The 22,529-nt window shown below is 40.4% G+C and overlaps 1 protein-coding gene across 1 annotated transcript in view; it reads left to right on the forward strand.

The window, feature by feature from the left end:
• The first annotated feature begins 19,688 nt into the window (after nucleotides 1-19,688).
• The window catches only part of LOC149210322 (uncharacterized), a 42,090-nt gene continuing 39,249 nt past the window's right edge, over nucleotides 19,689-22,529 (forward strand). The window contains exon 1 of the mRNA XM_089398932.1: nucleotides 19,689-19,815. Coding sequence (XP_089255058.1) covers nucleotides 19,689-19,815 — 127 coding nt within the window. The remainder of the gene's footprint in view (nucleotides 19,816-22,529) is intronic.

Raw genomic sequence — 22,529 nt, forward strand, 5'->3', positions numbered from 1 at the left:
TTGTAGTCCTCAAAGATATCTTTCCAATGGGCTATCATGCGCGTCAAATGGAGATAATATGACCAAGTCGCGACCCTAGGAAGTTGGTTTTCCAACTCACCCCAACGAGACCCATAAACTCTTGGTGTTACATCTCCTCGGGTTAGGGTTTTGGTTGTTTAGGGTTTGCTCTTATTGTTCAATAATAAAAAGGCCCTTGAGCCTCATTGTAAGATAGTTCAGAGGCATGTAGCCACCACATCTCTTCTCAGAGATAAGCTACCATCGCCCTAGCTGGTTTATTTCCATTCCTGTTTGTAAGCATATTTCAGTATTTTACATTAATGAAATGAAGTATTATTTCCGCTGCATCTATGTGTTTACGGTTATCTCTATGATTTGTTGCGTTCCTGTTTTAATCTGGATCAGTGGTATTAGAGCAATCTGCTTTCTTCTATGTTTTTCTTTGCATGTCCCCAACGAGGTCGAGATATAAGGATTTAGGGCTTGAACTGGTCGAACCTTTGCAAGACCAGCCTCGCAAATCCGGACGGCCTCCCATGGCGGATGGAGAGAAAGACGAGGGGGCAAGAGATCCTATCAAAATCTTGCTTGAAGAAGCTGTCGAGCGACAAAGGAATGCGATGATGGACAACTTTGCCCAGATCCTTCAGCGGCTACCGCACAGCGACACATCGACTTCCAACAACAATTCTGGAAACGCCACACCGTTTAAGGTAGAAGTTAATTTTGAGATCCCCATATTCGAGGGTCAAATAGATGCAGATGCCACCGATAAATGGTTAAATATGCTAGAGGGCTATTTTTCTGTTCATGATTTTTCCAATCGGGAAAATATTATTTTTGCTCTTCTCAAAGCATCCCCCCACGTCAAGGATTGGTGGGAAACCTACTGCGAGCAGAAGGATGAAAGTAAAGGCTCACTATTTTTAGCCGCACCCACTTGGAATTCATTCTGGGATGCAATCAAGGAGCAATACTACCCTATCGGAAGCTATGAGGATCAATACATAAAGTGGACAATGCTGCGGCAGGGAAGGGACCAAGATGTGCCGGAGTTTACCAATATTTTCCATACCCTTCGCACAAAGTTGGGTATCAAGGATACAGAGCAGCATTTGGTACTCAAATATCTTGGTTTCCTGCACAAGTACATCCAGGAAGAAATAAAATTCCTGAACATCTCCTTTCTCGACACGACATACCGGTATGCTGTCAAGGTCGAGCAAAAGTTTAAACAAAAGAAGCGAGACTTTGGATCTGCAAATCCAAAACAAGGGAAAGGTGCCCCCAAACCGTAGAACAAAGGACAAAGCCAAGGCGGGGTGGCCCAAGATAACCAGCCAAAGATGTAAGAAAATAACAGCGCCGCGAAGCCAAAAAAGGACACGGCTAAGTGGTGTGAGTTCCATAAGAGCTCCACTCACAACACAAGTGAGTGTTGGGCCAAGCAGTCACTGGTGGCTGAGCTAAAGGTTTCAGAATCAGATGCATGTTCTGACTCTGAGTCAGAACCCAATAAGGGGAATGACAAAGGGAAGCAGATTATCGATGTGGAGCCTAATGCCACTGTTTCCACCACAAAGATCCAGAAGGAGGAACCCGAAGATCCAGAGAAGGAGGAGCATCTCTTCCACTCTGAGATGTGGGTAAAGGGCTCCCCGCTACAGTTCATTGTTGACAGCGGAAGCCAAAAGAACCTCATTTCGACAAAGGTCGTGAAGTGGCTGGGCTTACCGACCACAGTGCATCCACAACCGTACACCATTGGGTGGCCTCACCAAGGACGGGATCTTCGCGTAAGCCAACAATGTCACCTTCTATACAACATCAAGCCCTTCACAGATGAGGTACTGTGTGACATTGCTCCCCTTGAAGTTTGTGATGTATTATTAGGACAACCATACTTGTGGAAGTGACATGCTGTGTATGAATCAAGGCCCTGTGTTGTTAGGAAATAATTTGTACAGGATACCAGAGGTAGCACCGCCTACCGCCATCTCTTTGGTTACTGCAAAACAATGCAGTAAGCTCATTTCCAAAACCGGGAAATTTGTTTTCCTGATGATACACCCTCAAGGAAATAAAAAGACAGTGGCCACGACCTCCAGACAAGGCCCCTCCACACGACAACTACAGATGGACAAGGTCGTGGAGGAGTACGAGGACACCTTCACCTCCCTTGCAGGGGTTCCTCTACACTATCAAGTCAAGCACTCCATTGATCTGACCCTAGGTGCACTGCTGCCTAATGGACCAATTTATTAGTGCTCCGTTCTGGAGAACGATGAAAACAAGAGGCAGATTTAGGAGCTGCTGGAAAAAGGTCACAGCCGTTCGAGTTCATCGCCCTGTGGGAGCTCGATCATGTTGGTACAGAAGAAGGATGGGACTTGGAGACTCTGTATTGACTATCGGGCACTGAACAAGATCATTGTCCGTAATAGGTACCCAATCCCATGGACTGATGACCTCCTAAACCAACTAAAGGGGGCAAAATATTTCAGCAAGATCGATTTGAAGTCAGGATATCACCAGGTACCAATCGAACCCTCTGATGTGTGGAAGACTGCCTTCAAAGCCAAGGAGGGCCTTTTTGAATGGTTGGTTATGCCTTTTGGATTGACGAATGCTCATACAATCTTCATGAGGCTAATGGATGACATCTTGCGGCCATTCCCCAACTCATTTGTAGTGGCATACTTGGATGACATCCTGATCTTCAGCCAGAGTTGGGAAGAACACCTACACAACATCCGATAGGTTCTCCAAACACTGTGGCAACACAATTTATGTGCCAATTTGGAAAAATGAACTTTTGGCATGACCCAGGTTCAGTATTTGGGATACATTATTGATGAACAGGGGGTGCATGTAGATCCAACCAAGATCCAAGTCATTCAATATTAGCCATCTCCAACCACTCTGACAAAGATTTGCAGCTTTCTAGGCCTTGCCAACTTCTACCGCATGTTCGTGTTGGGATTTTCTCATATCACTTGGCCCTTGAGTCAAGTCACCAAGGGAGGAGCGAAAGAAAAATTCTTTTGGTCCGCATCTCAACAGAAGGCATTCATAGAGTTGAAAGGTCGCCTCTGCTTGGTACCAGTTCTTGCATTACCAGACTTGCAACAACCATTTGAGGTCGAGATAGATGCCTCTGACTATGCTATTGGGGCAGTCCTTACTCAACACGGGCATCCAATGGCATATCAAAGTGAGACACTTTCAGACACAGTCTGGGAGTATCCCACTTATGACAAAGAGAAGTCTAAGGGTCAAATCGGTAACACCTTCCAAGAGAAGTCTAAGGGTCTTGAACTTGGACAAAAAATATTCAATGAAAGAAAAATTATTGGGGTCCAATGTAAGCAATTTATTTTCAAGTTGATGGGCTTTAAGTTCATTTTGAATTCCAAAGACTTTAGTAATCTGTTTCATTGCTTCATCAAGAGTATCAAGTTCTGCAATATGGAATCTAAGATCTGGAGAAATAGACATCCCTATCAACCCACGTGCTTGGTCTTGCCTATTTTCCCATTTAGTTGCCTTGTCTTCATCTTTCAGTTTGGTCTCTTGGCCTGTGGCTATTCTGTAAAGACCTTTACGTCTAAGTAAATCCACAATGTAGGACCACCATTGGAAGTAGTTGGTGCTGTCAAGAATAACTTGGCATGGGCTTTCCATTTTAAAAAAAAAAACTGAAGCTATAGATGCTGAAACTAAGTGAACCAATGGAAATATCTCGAAAAATTAGGCTATTTCAAAAAAAACAGTTCTGAAAACGGCTTCCGGATGAAGAAGTTATGGCTTTTTGAAAAAATAATTGATGAAGTCACCGACGAAGTGCGGGAATGTGCGGAAATAAAAAATCCGCCCCCACAAAATGGAGACCTGAACCCAAGACCTCTACTCTCATAAATTAGCTTTGCACCAAGTGAGCTATACAAAAAGTTTGAGAGAGAGAGAGAGAGAGAGGGGGGGGGGTTGATGCTTTGGGTTGCGTGTTTGCTTTGAGAAAGCTCTTTTTCCCTACAAAACAAAAAACACAAAACCCAACACGGACATACAAAAAAAACGAACCTTGCAGCTCGAATTTAGCTTTAACTGGAATCTAGATATTTTCAAAAATGAACCTTGCGGCTCGAAGTTAGCTTTAGCCGGAAACTAAATATTTTTCTCAATGTTTCTGATTTTCCGAGATCACACTAAGGCGCAGCGGAAAAGAGCATACGCATAAGAAAAATCCTTCCTTTCTGTTTTTGATTTGCCCAGATCGCACAGAATCACAAGGCAAAGAGCATATGCAGAAATGAAAGGTATAGATCCGGTAATAAAAAAAATCTAAATAAACCGAAAACCGAAATAAATAGAGAGAAAATAATTGTAAACTGCAAATAAACACACTATACCTCCAGATCTTAAAAATGACGCAGCTAGGGCTACCAGAAACCTTTTCGCGTGAAACGGAACGGGTTCCTCACTGGAACAGATGCTCCTAACACAACAAAGCAGTCCTCTCGGCCCGAAAGCAGTCAGAAACAGTAGATCTAGGAAACGGTAGTCGGATGCAGTTCTACCGGCTTCAAATTTGGATCACCAACGGACGCGGCCCTCAAATAGCTCTAATACCATGTAGGAATTTACAGGGTAAGTTCCTCAGACATAACACCAAAGGACACTGCTCACAAACAGATCGCAGATCAATACACCAGTACTTTTGACGTGGTTAAAACCCTCAAAGAGGGAAACAATCCACGTCCTAAGCCAACGCGGCCACTTCAGGCAATTTATTAATAAAAGAATGAAAATTTACATAAGCTTCTCTCATAGACGGATTACCCTACAAATCACCCTCCATGCTCTTTAAATTGAGATCATGGACCAATTGGGTGTTAAGCCACGGATCAAGTGTCGGTAATACCGAGGAGAGAATGAACCGTCGGATCACTACATATCATGACCGTCGGATTGTAAGTTACAAAATGTACATAGTAAAGAAACACACTTTACCTAACTCTATACTAGACCATTGATCCAGATTTAAATAGGAACGCAACAAATTACAGAGATAACCATAAATACAGAGATGAGATAACCATAAAGACTGAGATGTAGCGGAAATAATACTTCATTTCATTAATGGAAAATACTGAAAGGTGCTTACAAACAGAAATGGAAATAAATCAGCTAGGGCGATGGTAGCTTATCTCTGAGAAGAGATGTGGTGGCTACATGCCTCTGAACTGTTCTGAACTGTGTTACAATGAGGCTCAAAGGTCTATTTATTGTTGAGAAACAATAGAAAACCCTTCACATCCCTAAACCTAACCTTAGAAGATGAAACGCCAAATTGTGGGCCCCGTTTGGGTAAATTGGTACATCAATTTCCCGGGGTCATAACTTTGGCATACGATCTCCGTTTGACGCGTACGATAGCTCGTTAGAAAGATCTATCCCATGTTGCCTCAGATTCCCAAAAAAACGTCGTTTAGGGCCTCAAAACGGCTTCGGAAGTTCAGGACCTGAAAAACTGCTAAAAACAGTAAACTGTGCTACAATTTAGGAAACTGAAAAAGCTGAAAGAGACAGTTGTGGGGGTCCAAATGGGATAGGTGGGTGGTCACCAACATCCACCTGGATCAACCATGTTGTACTTAACTATTTCCTATGTGTCGGAATATCCTAACACTCCTCAGGTTAGGGTTTTGGTTGTTTGGGGTTTGCTCTTATTGTTCAATAATAAAAAGGCCCTTGAGCCTCATTGTAAGACAGTTCAGAGGCATGTAGCCGCCACATCTCTTCTCAAAGATAAGCTACCATCACCCTAACTGGTTTATTTCCATTCCTGTTTGTAAGCATATTTCACCCTGTAGGGAAGGCGGCACTGCTGTCGAACTTTCAGATCTCGTCCTTCGTGAAGCCACCCGATACTGTACAGCTGCGGGTGCGGTGTAGTCGATAGGCCCAACCGCTTCACGACATCTGCTGAAATGAGGTTCTTTTTTATGCCACTATCGACAATGAATTGCAGCGGCAAACCCTTCACCCACATCTGTGAGTGGAAAAGACGCTCCCCCTCTTTTGGATCTGCAGGTTCATTCTTCTGGATCTTGGCAGTGGCAACAGTGGCACTGGGATCCACATCAATGATCTGCTTCCCTTTGCCATTCCCCTTGTCGGTTCTGGCTCAAGGTTAGAACATGCATCTGATTCGGAAGCCTTCAACTCGGCCACCAACGACTGCTTGGTCTGACACTCACTTGTGTTATGAGTGGGACTCTTGTGGAACTCACACCACTTTCCTGTGTCCTTCTTCGGCTTCATGGTGTTGTTCTTTTCTTGTGGCTTTAATGGGTTGTCTTGGGTCACCCCGCCTTGGCTTTGTCCTTTGGGCTTCGGATTTGCAGATCCAAAGTCTCACTTCTTTTGTTTGAACTTTTGCTCGATTTTGACAGTGTATCGGTATGCTGTGCCGAGTGAGGAGATGTTCAAGAACCCCATCTCTTCCTGGATGTATCTGTGTAGGCAGCCGCAGTATTTGAGTACCAGATGTAGCTCAGAATCTTTGATACCCAACTGTGTGCGAAGGGTATGAAAAATGTTTGTAAACTCCGACACATCTTGGTCTCGTCCCTGCCGTAGTGTGGTCCATTTGATGTATTTGTCCTCATAGCTTCCGACAGGGAAGTACTGCTCCTTGATGGCATCCCGGAAGTCATTCCAAGTGGGTATGTCTGAAAATAGTGAGCTTGTACTTTCATCCTTCTACTCGCAGTAGGTTTCCCACCAGTCCTTGACGTGGGGGGCTGCTTTGAGAAGAGCGAAAACAATTTTTTCCCGACTTGAAAATTCGTGAACAGAAAAATACCCATCTAGCAGATTTAACCATTTATCTACAGCATCTGCGTCTATTTGACCCTCGAAGATTGGGATTTCAAAATTAACTTGTACCTCAAACGGTGTGGCATTTCCAGAGTCGCTGTTGGAAGCCGATGTGTCGCCTCTAGGTAGCCGTTGAAGGATCTGCGCAAATCTATCCATCATCGCGTTCCTTTGCCGCTCGAGCGCTTCTTCGAGCAAGATTTTGACAGGATCTCCCCCCCCCCTCGTCTTTCTTCTCATCCGCCATGGGAGGCCGTCGGGATTTGCGAGGCTGGTCTTGCAAAGGTTCGACCAGGTCAAGCCCTAACTCCTTATATCCCGACCTCGTTGGGGACATGCGAAGAAAAACAGAGAAAAAGCAGATCGCTCTGATACCACTGATCTAGATTTAAATAGGAATGCAACAAATTACAGAGATAACCATAAATACAAAGATGAGATAACCATAAAGACTGAGATGCAGTGGAAATAATACTTCATTTCATTAATGGAAAATACTGAAAGGTGCTTACAAACAGAAATGGAAATAAATCAGCTAGGGCGATGGTAGCTTATCTCTGAGAAGAGATGTGGTGGCTACATGCCTCTGAACTGTTCTAAACTGTGTTACAATGAGGCTCGAAAGCCTATTTATTGTTGAGAAACAATGGAAAACCCTTCACATCCCGAAACCTAACCCTAGAAGATGAAACGCCAAATTGTGGGCCCCGTTTGGGTAAATTGGTACATCAATTTCCCGGGGTCATAACTTTGGCATACGATCTCGATTTGACGCGTACGATAGCTCGTTAGAAAGATCTATCCGAGTACTACCACTTTGGGAGGCAACATGGGTCAACATGGGTCCATGGACCCATGTTGCCCCAGATTCCCAAAAAAACGTCGTTTAGGGCCTCAAAACGGCTCCGGAAGTTCAAGACCCGAAAAACTGCTAAAAATAGTAAACTGTGCTACAATTTAGGAAACTGAAAAAGATGAAAGAGACAGTTGTGGGGGTCCAAATGGGATAGGTGGGTGGCCACCAACATCCACATGGATCAACCATTTTGTACTTAACTATTTCCTATGTGTCGGAATATCCTAACACTCCTCAGGTTAGGGTTTTGGTTGTTTAGGGTTTGCTCTTATTGTTCAATAATAAAAAGGCCCTTGAGCCTCATTGTAAGACAGTTCAGAGGCATGTAACCGCCACATCTCTTCTCATAGATAAGCTACCATCGCCCTAACTGGTTTATTTCCATTCTTGTTTGTAAGCATATTTCAGTATTTTACATTAATGAAATGAAGTATTATTTCTATTGCATCTCTATGTTTACGGTTATCTCTATAATTTGTTGCGTTCCTATTTAAATCTGGATCACACTCAAAAGAAGAAAGGATAGAGGGGAGAATCTCAATACGGATAAATGTGGCCTAGCTCTATGTGCTCATAGTGATGAAAACCATTGGTTTGTGGACAGTGGATGCTCAAGACATATGACAAGTAACAAAAATAAGTTTGTCTCATTGAACAATAAGGATGGAAGTGGATCTGCTAAAATAACTGGAAAAGGGACTGTTGCCCTCGTTAATGGAAAAGGAAAGGCTGAAAACACTTTTCTAGTAGGACTCAAACACAATCTCTTGAGTTTTAGCCAAATTTGTGACCAAGGATATAATGTTGGCTTTAGCACCAAATATTGTGAAATAAGAAACTCATCCTTGGGAGAACTTGTGGCTAAAGGATTGAGAACACCAGATAACGTTTACATCCTGGTCAAAATCCATGAAGATAAATGTTACTTAAATCAAACAGATGAAAGTTGGTTATGACACAAGTGATTGGGGCATACAAGTTTTGATAACTTGATCAATATTAGAAAAATTAATGCAGTAAGGGACATTCCAAAGATGTTCAAACCAGATCAAGTTGTGTGTGGCTCGTGTCAACATGGTAAGAAAACTAGAACCAGTGACAAGACTAAGGAATTCTCAACATCAAAACCTCTGGAGATCATTCATGCAGATTTATGTGGGCCAACTAGAACTCCAATGCTCCAAGGAGAAAGGTACTTTGATTTATTTTTTAATGCTATACTAGAATGATGTGGGTATATTTCATAAAATATAAATTTGAAGCATTTGAGTGATTTAAGAACCTTAAAGCTCTTATAGAAAATAAAAAGGATTCTAAGATTAAATGTCTTAGAACAGATAGAGGGGGAGAATTCACATCAAAAGAATTTGATGAATTCTATAAAGTACATGGAATCGAAATAGAACTCTCTGTTGCTAAAACACCCAAGAAAAATGGGTTAGTTGAAATAAGAAACCGAACTATTCAAGAAATGGCAAGAACAATGTTACTAGCAGCTGACTTGCAGCAAAAATTTTGGAGAGAAGCAGTCGGGACAACAGTTTATACCTTGAATCAAACTCAACTAAGACCAAATAATGAGAAAAATACTTATGAATTATGGAAAGGAAGACTTGCTTCAGTAAAATACTTCAGGATTTTTTGAAGCAAATGCTTCATAAAGATTAATGATGACTCTCGAGGAAAATTTGATTCTCGAGTTGACTAAGGAGTATTCATTGGATATTCTACTAGGAGCAAAGCTTACAAGTGCTATAATAATAGACTACGGAAAATAGTGGAAAGCATTGATGTGAAGATTGATGAAGCCCTTCCAGAAAAGGAAATTGAAGATGAAGAATTTGACCCCCTCATTGAAGAAAATGAAGAAGAACCTGAAAAAAATGAAAAAGATCAAGAAAATCAAAAGGAAAAAGAACCATCTCAAACTTCTTAAAAAGTAAAATTCCTCCAAAAATATCACCCGGAAGAGAAGATTATTGGCAATGTAGATGAGGGGATAAAACCCGAAGAAGGATGACAAGTACACCAAAGAAAAATGATGTTGCTCTCCTATCTATGATAGAACCAGAAACTTTTACTCAAGCAAGGATCCTCATTGGGTGGAAGCCATGGAAGAAGAAATGTATCAAATCAAGAAGAATGATACATGGGAGATGGTACCTCGTCCAAAGGATAAAAATATAATTGGAACCAAGTGGGTGTTAAAAAACAAAATGAATTATGATGGAAAAATCATCAGAAATAAGGCAAGGCTTGTTTGTAAAGGTTATTCACAAATTGAAGGAATCAAATTTGAAGAAAACCTTGCACCAACAGCTCGTATGGAAGATATAAGGATGTTCTTGGCATTTTCTTTCTCAAAAGGACTCAAAGTCTATCAAATGGATGTAAAATCGGCATTTCTGAATGGGGAACTCAATGAAGAAATCTACATGGAGCAACCAGAAGGGTTTGATCTAGCAGAAGGAAAAGACTTTGTTTGTAAGTTGAAAAAAGGCATTATATGGGTTGAAACAAGGTCCTAGAACTTGGTACACAAGATTGGATCACTATCTATAAAAACAAGGCTTAAAAAAGGAGGTTGTAGGAAGTAATATCTACATGAAGATGGAAAAGGATAAGTTATTAGTCACTCTTGTCTATGTTGATGATCTGATTTTTGCTAGCAAAAATGATGAGATGAGCCATGGGTTTGCTCAAAATATGTCAAAAGAGTTTGAAATGTCGATGATGGGTAAATTACCTTACATCCTTGGACTACAAGTATCTCAAGCCACACCAAGCATGTTCATATCTCAAGCAAAATATCTTAAAGACATGCTTAAAAGATATGGGATGGAAGAATGTGCACATATGAGCACACCAATGACCATAGACTGCAAATTGAGAAAAGATGATGAATCCCCCTTGGTAGATGCAACTCTTTACAGGTCAATAATTGGAGCTCTCCTATACTTAACTGCTACAAGACCTGACATTATGCAAGCAGTAGGAATGGTAGGAAGATTTCAATCAACTCCTAAGCAATCCCATTTGTTGGTTGTAAAAGGAATTCTCAGATACTTGAAAGGAACTCCTGATTTTGGTCTTTGGTACCCTAAGAGCTCAACTCTTACTGTGACTGCATAAACCGATGTTGATTGGCCCAGAAGTGTCAATGATCGAAAAAGTATTAGTGGAAATGCATTCTTCCTTGGAGATTATCTAGTATCTTGGCTCAGCAAAAAACAATCATCCATATCACTATCTACAACTAAAGTTGAGTATATAGTTGTTGCAGATTGTTGTACTCAAATATTATGGATGAAGGAAGCTCTAAAGGATATCAACATATATACCACACAGCCAATCACCATCTATTGTGACAACACAAGTGCTATAAGTCTCAGTAAAAATTCAGTAATGCACTCAAAGACCAAACATATACCAATCAAATATCATTTTCTCTGTGAAAAGGTTGCTGAACAAAATATCAAGTTGGAGTATATCAATACTAAGGAGAAAATTGCAGATATTTTCAGCAAATCTCTTCCTCAAGAAGCATTTGAATATCTTCACCAAAAGATGGGGGTTATTGCTCTAGCATCACACTAAGCTGATTCTTAAGGTGCCGCATGACAAGGGGAGAAGTTTGATAGGGGTATTCCTTGTGCACTCCTTTGCCATTGATGGCAAAGGGGGCGAGAAGAAAAATATTTCCATCCAATGACAAAGGGGGAGATTGTTAATCTAGTTGTCATTGATGTCAATATTTTGAAGAAGGCAAGGACATGAAGAAGGACATGGTGATGAAGAAGGCAAGAACATCAAAGACATGATGATATGTTGAAGAAGACAAGGATATGATTAAGAAGGCAATCAATGAAGAATCCCAACACTCAAAGGCATTTTTCCCTGCCTCCATTTATGCACTAATGAATGATCAATCACATTAAATAATATTTTTCTCCATCTTAGAGGAAGAATCTCATCATGAGACCTAGACCATCTTGAAGGGAATAATTTTACCTTTCTAATGAGCTATTATGTGTCCCGGAATTCCAAATAATGACAAAGAAATTGATTTTGCAAGTTAAATTATACCTCTGTTCATGGAGCCGACCTACACAAACTTATATATGTCAGCTTCCACTAAAAGATACATTCATTCAAGTTTATGGGAATAATAGCCTATTAATATAGGCTTGGACCTCCTCCTCAAGTACAGAAGATAAGTATATTTGTGGATTTATTTAAGGAAGAAAGTGATAGGAAAGTTCACACCTCGTGAACTGAACAACTAAAGTAAGCACCCCTATACAGTGCGAAATATTTCTGAGGAAAAATACGGACTCTTGTGGACATTTAGGGCTCCCATTCTAGATTTGTTTTCTGACTGTTTTTCTTGCCGTGGTGCCTTTTCGGAATAAGGATGGCTTTCTCTCTTGGACTGGGCAGACTGTATTAGAATAGTAACCACCTTCGAACCTAGCAACATATATATGTTCTTGGTACTGTGGATAAGGGCTCTCAAAACTTAATACTGAACTGTGCAAAAAACAAGCCTCAGACTACTAAATAGGGTCACATGGTGTTGACTATTTCGAAGTATTATCCCTCAGATTAGCCCTTAGAACTGTGGAATATTATGTCATGGATTGTGTAGCTCAAACCTTCTAAAGATTACTTCGGATCTCTGTCACCTTTGGAGCTTCCTTAGGATATTTTTGAAGACTGGGTTGTCGATTGTCTCAGGGTGTTGTTTGAAGATTGTTTTGCATCTTATGGACTAGAACAGGAGCACCTCAGATCTCTCTATGGTTTAGAACAGAGCCACCTCAGACTGCAGATCGCGTTGATAGAACATATACAATTGAAGATGGTGCAGAATAGTGCAGATTGGTGAAATGAAGTATTTGATCAAATAAGTCCAGTGAAGCAGCAGGTGCAGAGTTGGTGCAGCGTGGTGCTAACTCTTCTTGGGAAGTGTAAAGACAAATTAGTGGTATAGTTTGTTGTTTGGAGCAGTGAAAAATTGAAGATGGTGTAGAATAGTGCAGATTAGTGAAATGAAGTATTTGATCAAATAAGTCCAGTGAAGCAGCAAAGAAGGATTGGTGTCCTTGGGGTAGGTGCCCCTAAACTCAAGGTTGGAGCCTTGGTGAAGATAGGGTCAAAGCCCTAGAGTTCGAAGCCTCATTAAGTCCAAGTTGGTGCTTGGAAATCATTGTACACCTTCATTTGTAAAAGGATCATTTGTCCTTCTTATTTCAATAATAAAATTATTCATTTCTCTTATTTTAATTTGTGTAGAATCTAACTGGTTAAAAATTGAAAATAAACACTGATTCACCCCCCTCTCAGTATTTGCAACAAGATGATGGATGATAAACTATTGCCTCAACACGGTCTAGCAAACTATGAGGTGGAGGAGGAGGTGGTTGTTCTACGTTGTCAAGAGAAACATAATGCACATCCTTTAGCTTTGGCATCTCATGATAAGGCAAATAACGACCATGATACGATGGGGTAGGACTACCAGAAGCATCACGATTACCTCCCTCATGATCGTGATCATCGCCCTCATCATCATGATCACCACCCTCATCTAACATATTTTTCGTTGCATGAATTGCATCCCTCATCGCTAACAATGCCCTACTAGCTCTGACGATATAATGCATAAGAGACATCATCTCACACAAAGTCCCTGTAGAGATCCATGAACTTAGGATCTGTGATGATATCTCAAGCCCTCGCAAGGCAGACTCCCTCCTCAACCAAAACTATGGCCAATCAATCACAGTAGTCCATCTGAGATAGCAGACCAGCCCTACGGCTGCAGACACCCATGCCCCCCAAGGATGTGCCTCACCCTCTTGGGCCTTGCCCATCTCCTCATTTATCCCATCCAGTGGGGGAGGAGGCATGTCCCCATCAAATGTGTCGATGTATACAAAATATATAGTACACAACAATAATTAGACAATTTCATTAAACAATTTAATAAAACAAGTTAAAGAATGCACTAGAATAAATTTTATTCTAATTAATTAAAACAATAAAATGAAACTAGATTAATTTAAAAAAAAGAATTAGAATAAATTTTATTCTAATTAATTAAAACAATAAAATGAAACTAGATTAATTTAAAAAAAAAATAAAAAATTAATATTATCTCTATCATCTGGAGGCTCAGCCGATGTGAAGAGGATGTTGGGACATTGTCTCCAATATATCCCCGCGTATCGAAATTCCAACATGACAAATGCATGGTCATCCTCATTGGCCAATATGGCCAGTGCCTTGGTAGGAACCCGGTCTAATATTTCAGCAAGCCCCTCTTGGGCATCATCTACCCCCAAATGTGCATCCGGACCTCAGTGATCATCCTAGGAAGGTGATGGTCAAATGTAGGCATCGTCTATGCAAACCTGCCAAAAAATAAACAAAAATTCTCTGAAGCGAAAGGGAAGGTCGCTCTCACATGTCTTAATGCACGACATCTATCTAAAGCCATACAAAACTGCCTCAAAAAATGGCATACCTGTCAGGCCAGGGTAACTCCAGCAATTAATGAGCGCAAGAAACAATTGAATGATTTTATTCATTGGACGATTATTATTTATACATTTACAAAACGGATCAATTCATCTTCTAGATGACTGTCCGGCTTCACCTCATCCGTTTCGGATTAGGTGTCAACATTCCCCCCCTTAATCTGAAGGGATGTTGGTGAGTCCAAGCATCATTCTGAATCTTTCAAGCTTTTCTCTTCCAAGCGCTTTGGTGAAGATGTCTGCAATTTGCTCGTTTGTGGAACAATGACGGAGATGGATTGTTTTGGCCTCAACATGATGTCGGATCAGATGATATTTAGTATTGATGTGCTTAGTACGATCATGGAACTTTGGGTTCTTGGCCAACTTTATTGCAGAGGTGTTATCAATCATGAGTGGAGTAGATTGTATTTGTTTTACTTGCAAATCTTCAAGAATTTTCCTGAGCCACACAATTTCTTTCGTTGCTTCAGCTGCTGCCACGTATTCTGCTTCTGTTGTGGAATCTGCTGGTACTGATTTTTTGCGTGATCTCCAGGAGACAGCTCCCGATCCAAGACTCATAGCATATCCTGAAGTAGATACCCCAGTTTCTTTGTCTCCATCGAAGTCTGAATCAGAGTATCCAATCAAGTTGAAGTCGTCCACCTGTGTATACTTGATTCCAAGGTCTTGAGTTCCCTTCAAGTACCTTAGAACTCTTTTTGCAGCAGACCAATGTCCCTCACAAGGCTTTTGCATAAATCTGGAGAGGATTCCAACAACAAATGAAATGTCTGGTCTGGTAGTAGTGAGGTAGATGAGACTTCCTACAAGCTGTCTATACTTTGTTGCATCCTCAAATTCCTTTCCTTCAATAGATGTGAGCTTCAAGTTTTGTTCCATTGGAGTAGAAAGGGGATTGCACTCTGTCATGCCAAATCTGTTTAACAAATCTCCAATGTATTTCTTTTGAGAAAGAAATATGGACTTTGGATGTTGGGTTACTTCAATGCCAAGATAGTAATGAACATAGCCCAAATCAGTCATTTCAAAAGATTTTCCTAATTCTTTCTTTATGGATGCAATATAGCTTTCATTGTTCCCTGTCATTAAAAGATCATCTACATATACCACAAGATATACAACTGTTTTGCCAACTTTCTTGACAAATAAAGTTGCATCATCAAGATCAAAATGTTTGAAGTTGAGTTTCAGAAGATGCTCAGTTAGTTTTTCATACCAGGCTCGTGGTGCTTGTTTGAGGCCATACAAGGACTTCACAAGTTTGCATACTTTGTGTTCATGTCCTTTCACAGCAAATCCTTCAGGCTGGGACATAAAAACATTCTCTTTTAGATCTCCATTCAAGAATGCATTTTTTACATCCATTTGATGGACTTTCCAACCGTTCTGAGTAGCTAGTGCAAAGAGTGTCCGGATGGTGGCCCATTTTTCTGTGGGAGCAAAAGTTTCCTCATAATCGACCCCTTCCTTCTGTGCAAAACCTTTTGCCACAAGCCTAGCTTTGTGCTTGTCAAGTGAGCCATCAGCTTTGTACTTGTTCTTGTAGACCCACTTGCAGCCAATTGGTTTGGTTCCAAATGGAGGATCAACCAGCTTCCAAGTATCGCTTCTTTCCATTCATCATGAGAAGCAGCTTCTTTGAAGGAAGTTGGTTCAAAATCTGTAGACAAGTTCAATTCACAATCATAAGTAACATCCATATCAATAGGTGAATTAGAGTTATCTACATCACCTCCATCTTGTCGGTTTGAATTTCTGGTTCCTGTTTTTCCAATTTCATCAGGATGAACACTTTCAAGTGTCTTTGTCAGCCACTTTGGGGGACCTTTCTGAGATGGTCCAAGCTGTTCTGTTGATTGAGTTGGGTCTGAATCAAGATTGAGTCTCCCAATTCTATCAATTACATCACTTAAAGCATCATCCGTTGTTGGAGTGTCATGCAGGGGAGATTGTTCTTCAGAAGGAGATTCCACATGTTGATCTAGTATAGGAATCCCCCCTTCAAGATGTGGAATCTGATTATCAAACTCTTGGAATGATTTCGGTTTTGTGAATCTATCCAAGCGATCAAGTTGCCGCTCAACAACACTGTCAGATTTGGATGATTCAAGAAAAATGACATCTCTAGATAAAACAAACTTTTTATTTACTTCATCATAAAGGCGGTATGCTTTAGATGTGTTTGAATACCCCAGGAAGATGCACTTACGACTTCTAGCACCAAGTTTGTTTCTATGTACCTTTGGTATTAAAGCATAACAGGTGGAACCAAAAATCCTGAGATGTTTTACCGAAGGAACATGTCCATACCACAATTCATAAGGAGTCTTGTTTCTTATAGCACTAGATGGACATCTATTCTTTATATATGCAGCACATAGAACAGCATCAGCCCAAAACATTGTCTTTACATTTTTGAAGAAAAGCATGGATCGTACCATATTCAAAATTGTTCTGTTCATTCTTTCAGCTACACCATTCTGTTGAGGATTATAAGGCACAGTTGTTTGATGTTTAATCCCATGTTGGTGAAGATAGTGTTCAAATTCATTTGATGTATATTCTTTTCCATTATCAGTGCGAATAGACCCAATATGAGATTGTGCATCATTTTCAATCCACTTATGAAAATTCTTGAATGTTTGAAAAGCATCAGATTTGTTCTTCAATAAGTAAACCCAACACATTCTGGTGTAATCATCAATAAATGTCATGATATATTTATTTCCATTTGCAGAAGAAACAGGCATTGGACCACATAAATCTGAATGAATAAGTTCAAGCTTCCTATGTGCTCTTGAATGTGAATCATGAAAAGACTGTTTGCTGTGCTTTCCTAGAATGCAAGCATCACATTGTTTATGTTTTCTAGGAATTGTAGGCAAACCAGCGACACCATTTTTCTTCAACAAGCGGAGACTATCATAGTTTAAATGTCCAAATCTAGCATGCCATAATAAACTTGATGAAAGTGCACCTTCTTCATGATGAGAAATATATGAGAAATGTTGTGCATGAGCAGAGGTTCCTTGCAGTTTAAGGAGTCTTTCTTCTTCTATACCCCTCATGACAAGTGAGTGGTCAGATGCCTTTCTTACCTCAAGCTTGCCATCAAACATGTGAATGGAGTGACCTTGCTGGCGGATGTGGACCAGGGACAGCAAGTTTCTCTTCAGCTGTGGGAGATATAGAACATGATCCAGAAGAAAGTCTGGAAGACCAGGCAGTTTAAGCCTGATTGTGCCAAGCCCTGATGGCTTGATTTTTGACTGATCTGCAAAGTATACTGCTCCATCAACATTGTTAGTGAAATCTTCAAAGAAATCTCTCCTATGAGTCATATGACAGGTTGCTCCTGAATCAAGCAACCAGTCATTTTTCGAAGAAGCAAGTGAAGCATTAAACAAATCTTCATTTACTCCAATGTTACATTGTGCCTCAATATAGTGAGCGGATTCAGGTGCTTTACCTTTGTCTGAGTCATCAGTTTTACCTTTCTGCTGATTTCTTCTCTGCTCAATCTTGTCCCATGGTAGCTTGCATGTAGAAGCATCATGTGATCCATTTCGTTTGCAGCGAATGCAATGCAGATCTGCCTTTTCTGCTTGAGGATGCTTGCCCCCCCTGCCTCTGAAGTATCTTCCTCTTCCTCTTCGTCCACCTCTTCCTCTTGTAGAATCTTGAGTAGGCTGCTTTTCTTTATGAGCAAGGCAAACAGTCTCTTCAGAAGATTCAGGGACTGTTTTCTTTCCAAAGGCTTTCTCTCTTTCAGCAAACTTTTTCACAAGAGTGTCAAAGGTTATATCTTTAAGATTTCCATTTGCTTGTAAAGACTCAAGATAGTTAGAGTAGGTAGGATAGAGTGCTTTGAGAAAGGCAATAAGAGAGATATCCAACTCAACCTTAGTGGATTTAATATCATGCACTATAGACTTTATTTCAGATGCAAGAGTAAGAGGATCAGTATTTTTCAGTTCAAGAGTGAAGAGTTTAATCATGAGCTGAACAACTTCAAGTGCAGAATGTGTATCATAGAGTTCTTTCAGCTTTTGTAAAGCTTCAAAGGCAGTGGAATAGGATGAAATATGACGACTTACTTCCTCATTGACAGATGCTGCGATCAATGCAAAGGCTTTGATGTTCTTGTTTTCCCAAATGGCGAGTTCTTTGTCTGATGTGGGCTGCACAGGGTCTCTGTCTTCTTCTCCGACACACACACCTTTCCACAGCTCATTGTAGATGAGGGTGTGTTTTACCATCCGAGACCATTCAGAATAGTTCTCCTTGCCAGTGAGAACTATTCCGACCATTGAAATGATTGAATGCATTCTGTAAAAAAAAGTATCTCTGCCAAAAACACTTCTGTTGAGAGAGAAAAAAAATCCTTATATGATAGCCTTATGCATTTTATTTTTCTTCTACCATTCCATCAGCATATATATATATCAATGCTCACATATATATCAATTTATATCACTGTTTAACAAAAAGGGCGCTCATATACATATCACTTCTCACATATATATCAATGTATATCACTGTTTAACAAAAAAGGGCGCTCATATACATATCACTTCTCACATATATATCAATGTATATCACTGTTTAACAAAAAAGGGCGCTCATATACATATCACTTCTCACATATATATCAATGTATATCACTGTTTAACAAAAAAGGGCGCTCATATACATATCACTTCTCACATATATATCAATGTATATCACTGTTTAACAAAAAAGGGCGCTCATATACATATATCACATGACAACGCTGTGGTATCCTGGGGGTTTCACGCCATGGTAGCCGCTGCCCAGAGGTGGAACACATATCGATTTCTCGTTAGCTATACTATACCCCATCTGAAATGGCTCCTCCAGTACTCGGCCTTGTCTTTGCCCGTTGACATATGCTGGAATGAACTAAGATTCAATACACGGAATTCTCAACACCACCATTTAAGGCATCAGCAGCTTCCAAGCTCTGCAAATCACTAGACCATTCGTAAGTTTCAGAGGCACCCACATCATAGAACAGTCTTTAAAAACCGCGGCGATACCAATTAGAACAGTCTTTTTAAAAAACGCAGGGGTACCAATTAGAACAGTCTTTTTTTTAAAAAAAACGCAGCGATACCAATTAGAACAGTCTCTTTAAAAAACGCAGCGATACCAATTAGAACAGTCTTTTCAAATGCACCAGGTTACCATGTCTTCAACGCAGTCACCATCAGTCACGCAATAACATGGAGACACCGCGGTCACTCACCATATCACCGCATCAGGTCGAGAGATCGCCTTTCTCACACCACCACAGTCTCGGCTGCAGCAGAAGACAGAAGGTCTCATGGTCGTCTTTTGCAAGATGGTATTCGCAGTGATGGTCGCCAGTTACTCGAATGCAGAAGGGAATGAGAGCAATCAGTGATAGAAACGCTCAGGTGTTCAATATCAACAAGAAAACGCTCACATTCAGCAGCCCATTCCACGCTCACCGCACAGAGGCGCTCAGGTATGTCAGAGCAGGTATGTCAGAGGCAGCGCAGAGAGGGGCAGCGAATTGCCTGAATAAAACGCATGACAGAGGCAGCCTATTCAGGCTAGAGAGCGCAGAGGCAGAGGCAGGAGTTACAGCTAATTTAAGGGACTGGGACCTGAGCTCTGATACCATGTCAGGCCAGGGTAACTCCAGCAATTAATGAGCGCAAGAAACAATTGAATGATTTTATTCATTAGACGATTATTATTTATACATTTACAAAACGGTTCAGTTCATCTTCTAGATGACTGTCCGGCTTCACCTCATCCGTTTCGGATTAGGTGTCAACAATACCATCTAATACAACATGGCGCCTGAATCAAAGAATCGACATAATACAAAAGAGGAAAACTAATGCACTATCCATCACTACTAGAGTGTGAAATGGTGGTGACTAATAATGAGAAAAACCTAACCTCCTATGCAGCAAAAGAAGAAATTCGTAGTTGTCCACCACGCACCTAAAAATTTGTTGGACCTAGTGCATGAGGCATAACATATCTATGAGTGTAGGCAAGTCGAGTCTCAACTAAAACCCCATGGGGAACATCAGGGAACTGGGGAAAATCCTCCCTTCTCCTAGATAGGCCAATGATAAATTATATGTCCTCCTTAGAGGGCTTATACTACACCCTCGTACCAACATGGAAAACCTACTCCTAGGCACTCCATTGGCAAAACAGATGCGCCAATAAGACAGAGCGTGCCTTCAAGGTTGTAGCCTCCTCATACTACTTAAGGAGGCCTACATTCCTTAAGAGTGCTCAAGTTGCTGCAGTAATAGGGAGAGGGTATAAATCCATCTTGCTCTCTCTGGCCTCCCATGGTCGGACCATATTGTATCGGTCTATCATTTTCTCATCTTCCTGTTGTTGCTCCCTCTACTAACTTCTCTGCTACATGATTGACATATAAAATACATCAACCTCCTACATAAAATACAAATTGTTTTTATTAAATTACAAATGTATTATTAAATATGGAAACATAAATTTCAATTAAAAAGAAAAAACCATCGATGCGCCCAAAACACAATCATGCACTATATCCAATGCGTTGTCAAACAAAATCGTACCGACATCGGTACACACATACGTATGATGCACTATTGTTGGTTCACACATTTAATTTTTCATCTCTATGCATCGGCATGCACGTATAACATTTTTGCACTGGTACGGAACGTTCATGTTATCGAACACACCGATCTATAGCTATATTTTTAAATATTATTTTTGCAGTACGTTTGGAAATTATAAATGCACCAGTCGTAATGCATTGATGTACAATTTTTATCTTTTGTGGTTTGTTTTCATTTACAAAACACATCGCAACAATTGTGGTGTGTTATGTTCATGTACTGAACTGTAGTGCACTCTGTAAATTTACAAGGTGCATCGCTATCGATGCGAGTAGGACATATCGAGCACACCGCGTAGGGAATTTTTTTTTCAAAAACAATGGAAATATTAAGCTAATTTGCAATTGTAATCCACTAAAAAATTAAATTACAGAGAAACATAAATATTACCTAGACATTTGGTCATCGGGGATGCATTGTTGACATGTAATGGAGAAAAAAAATTACCACGATTTGAAAAAATTGGAAAATCAGGGAGTAAGCACGATATGGAAGGATGGTGAGCAAGAGAGGCATTGACGTCAGGGCGCTTGCATGAGGCAAGAATGGCATCGATGCGGAATATATCCAAGAGCACACCATTTTTTAAATTAAAAAATCTATAACAGTGCTTTTGTTAGGACACCCCGGGGCGTTCTAATACAGGTACCCATTGGTGCTTTGTTTGACTATAGCACCTCTATTTTTTTTTTAAATTAAAATCCGCCTAGCGATGCTCTCTAGAAGATTCCCTGGGGTGTTTTAGTACATTTACTACATTGATGCATCGTTGGAAAATAACACCAAATTATTTTGAAATATAAAAACTATAGAAGTTATCCTTCTTGGTATGCACCAGGGCATTTTACTACATGAAGGGAAACGGTGTTGCGGGTGTATATAGAACCAACAATTTTTAAAAGTAACATATTTTCGGTGTTATCGATTGTTCAAGCACCGGTGCATTGTGTTATTTAGCACACCGCGTTTTTTATTTTATAAAAAGAAATCCACTCTACACCATGTTCTATGTGGCACCAGTGCTTGTATGGATAATAAAGCACCGATGTGTTTGTAGATTGTAGACGTTCCATCCAAAAAACATCCACCTGCCCACCTTTGCTAGTGACCTCCGCTACAAACAAATTTTTGGGCTATTTTTATATGGCCTTCCGCAAAAGCCTCTGCTAGAAGGTATTTTCGTTATAGTGCTTCATAACAACCAGAGCGCCCTTTGAAACTCTCAGTGCTCCACCTTAACCTATGAATTTTTAACCCTATGAATCCAATACTCCCAAAGAAATCAAATTCTTTCTCAACTTAGGTACATGTGTAACACTAGTAAATGTTCTAGTCATACTGCCATACATTTTTATTTTGATATTTCCCACCCCAACAGTTTGACAAGATACATTATTATCCTTAAACACAAAACTTCCATTCACAACTTCATATGAAGTGAACCAGTTTCTGTGTGGATTCATGTAATGAGAAGCGCCAAAATCTAACAACCAATCTTCATAATGTTCATAAACATTACAATTAGATAAAACTTCATATATCATACCCGATTCACTAGAA

The sequence above is a fragment of the Pinus tabuliformis genome, chromosome 1_2 (genome assembly GCF_031772625.1).
Source record: "Pinus tabuliformis cultivar Carrire ecotype Pingquan chromosome 1_2, CPIR1, whole genome shotgun sequence".
Lineage (NCBI taxonomy): Eukaryota > Viridiplantae > Streptophyta > Pinopsida > Pinales > Pinaceae > Pinus > Pinus tabuliformis.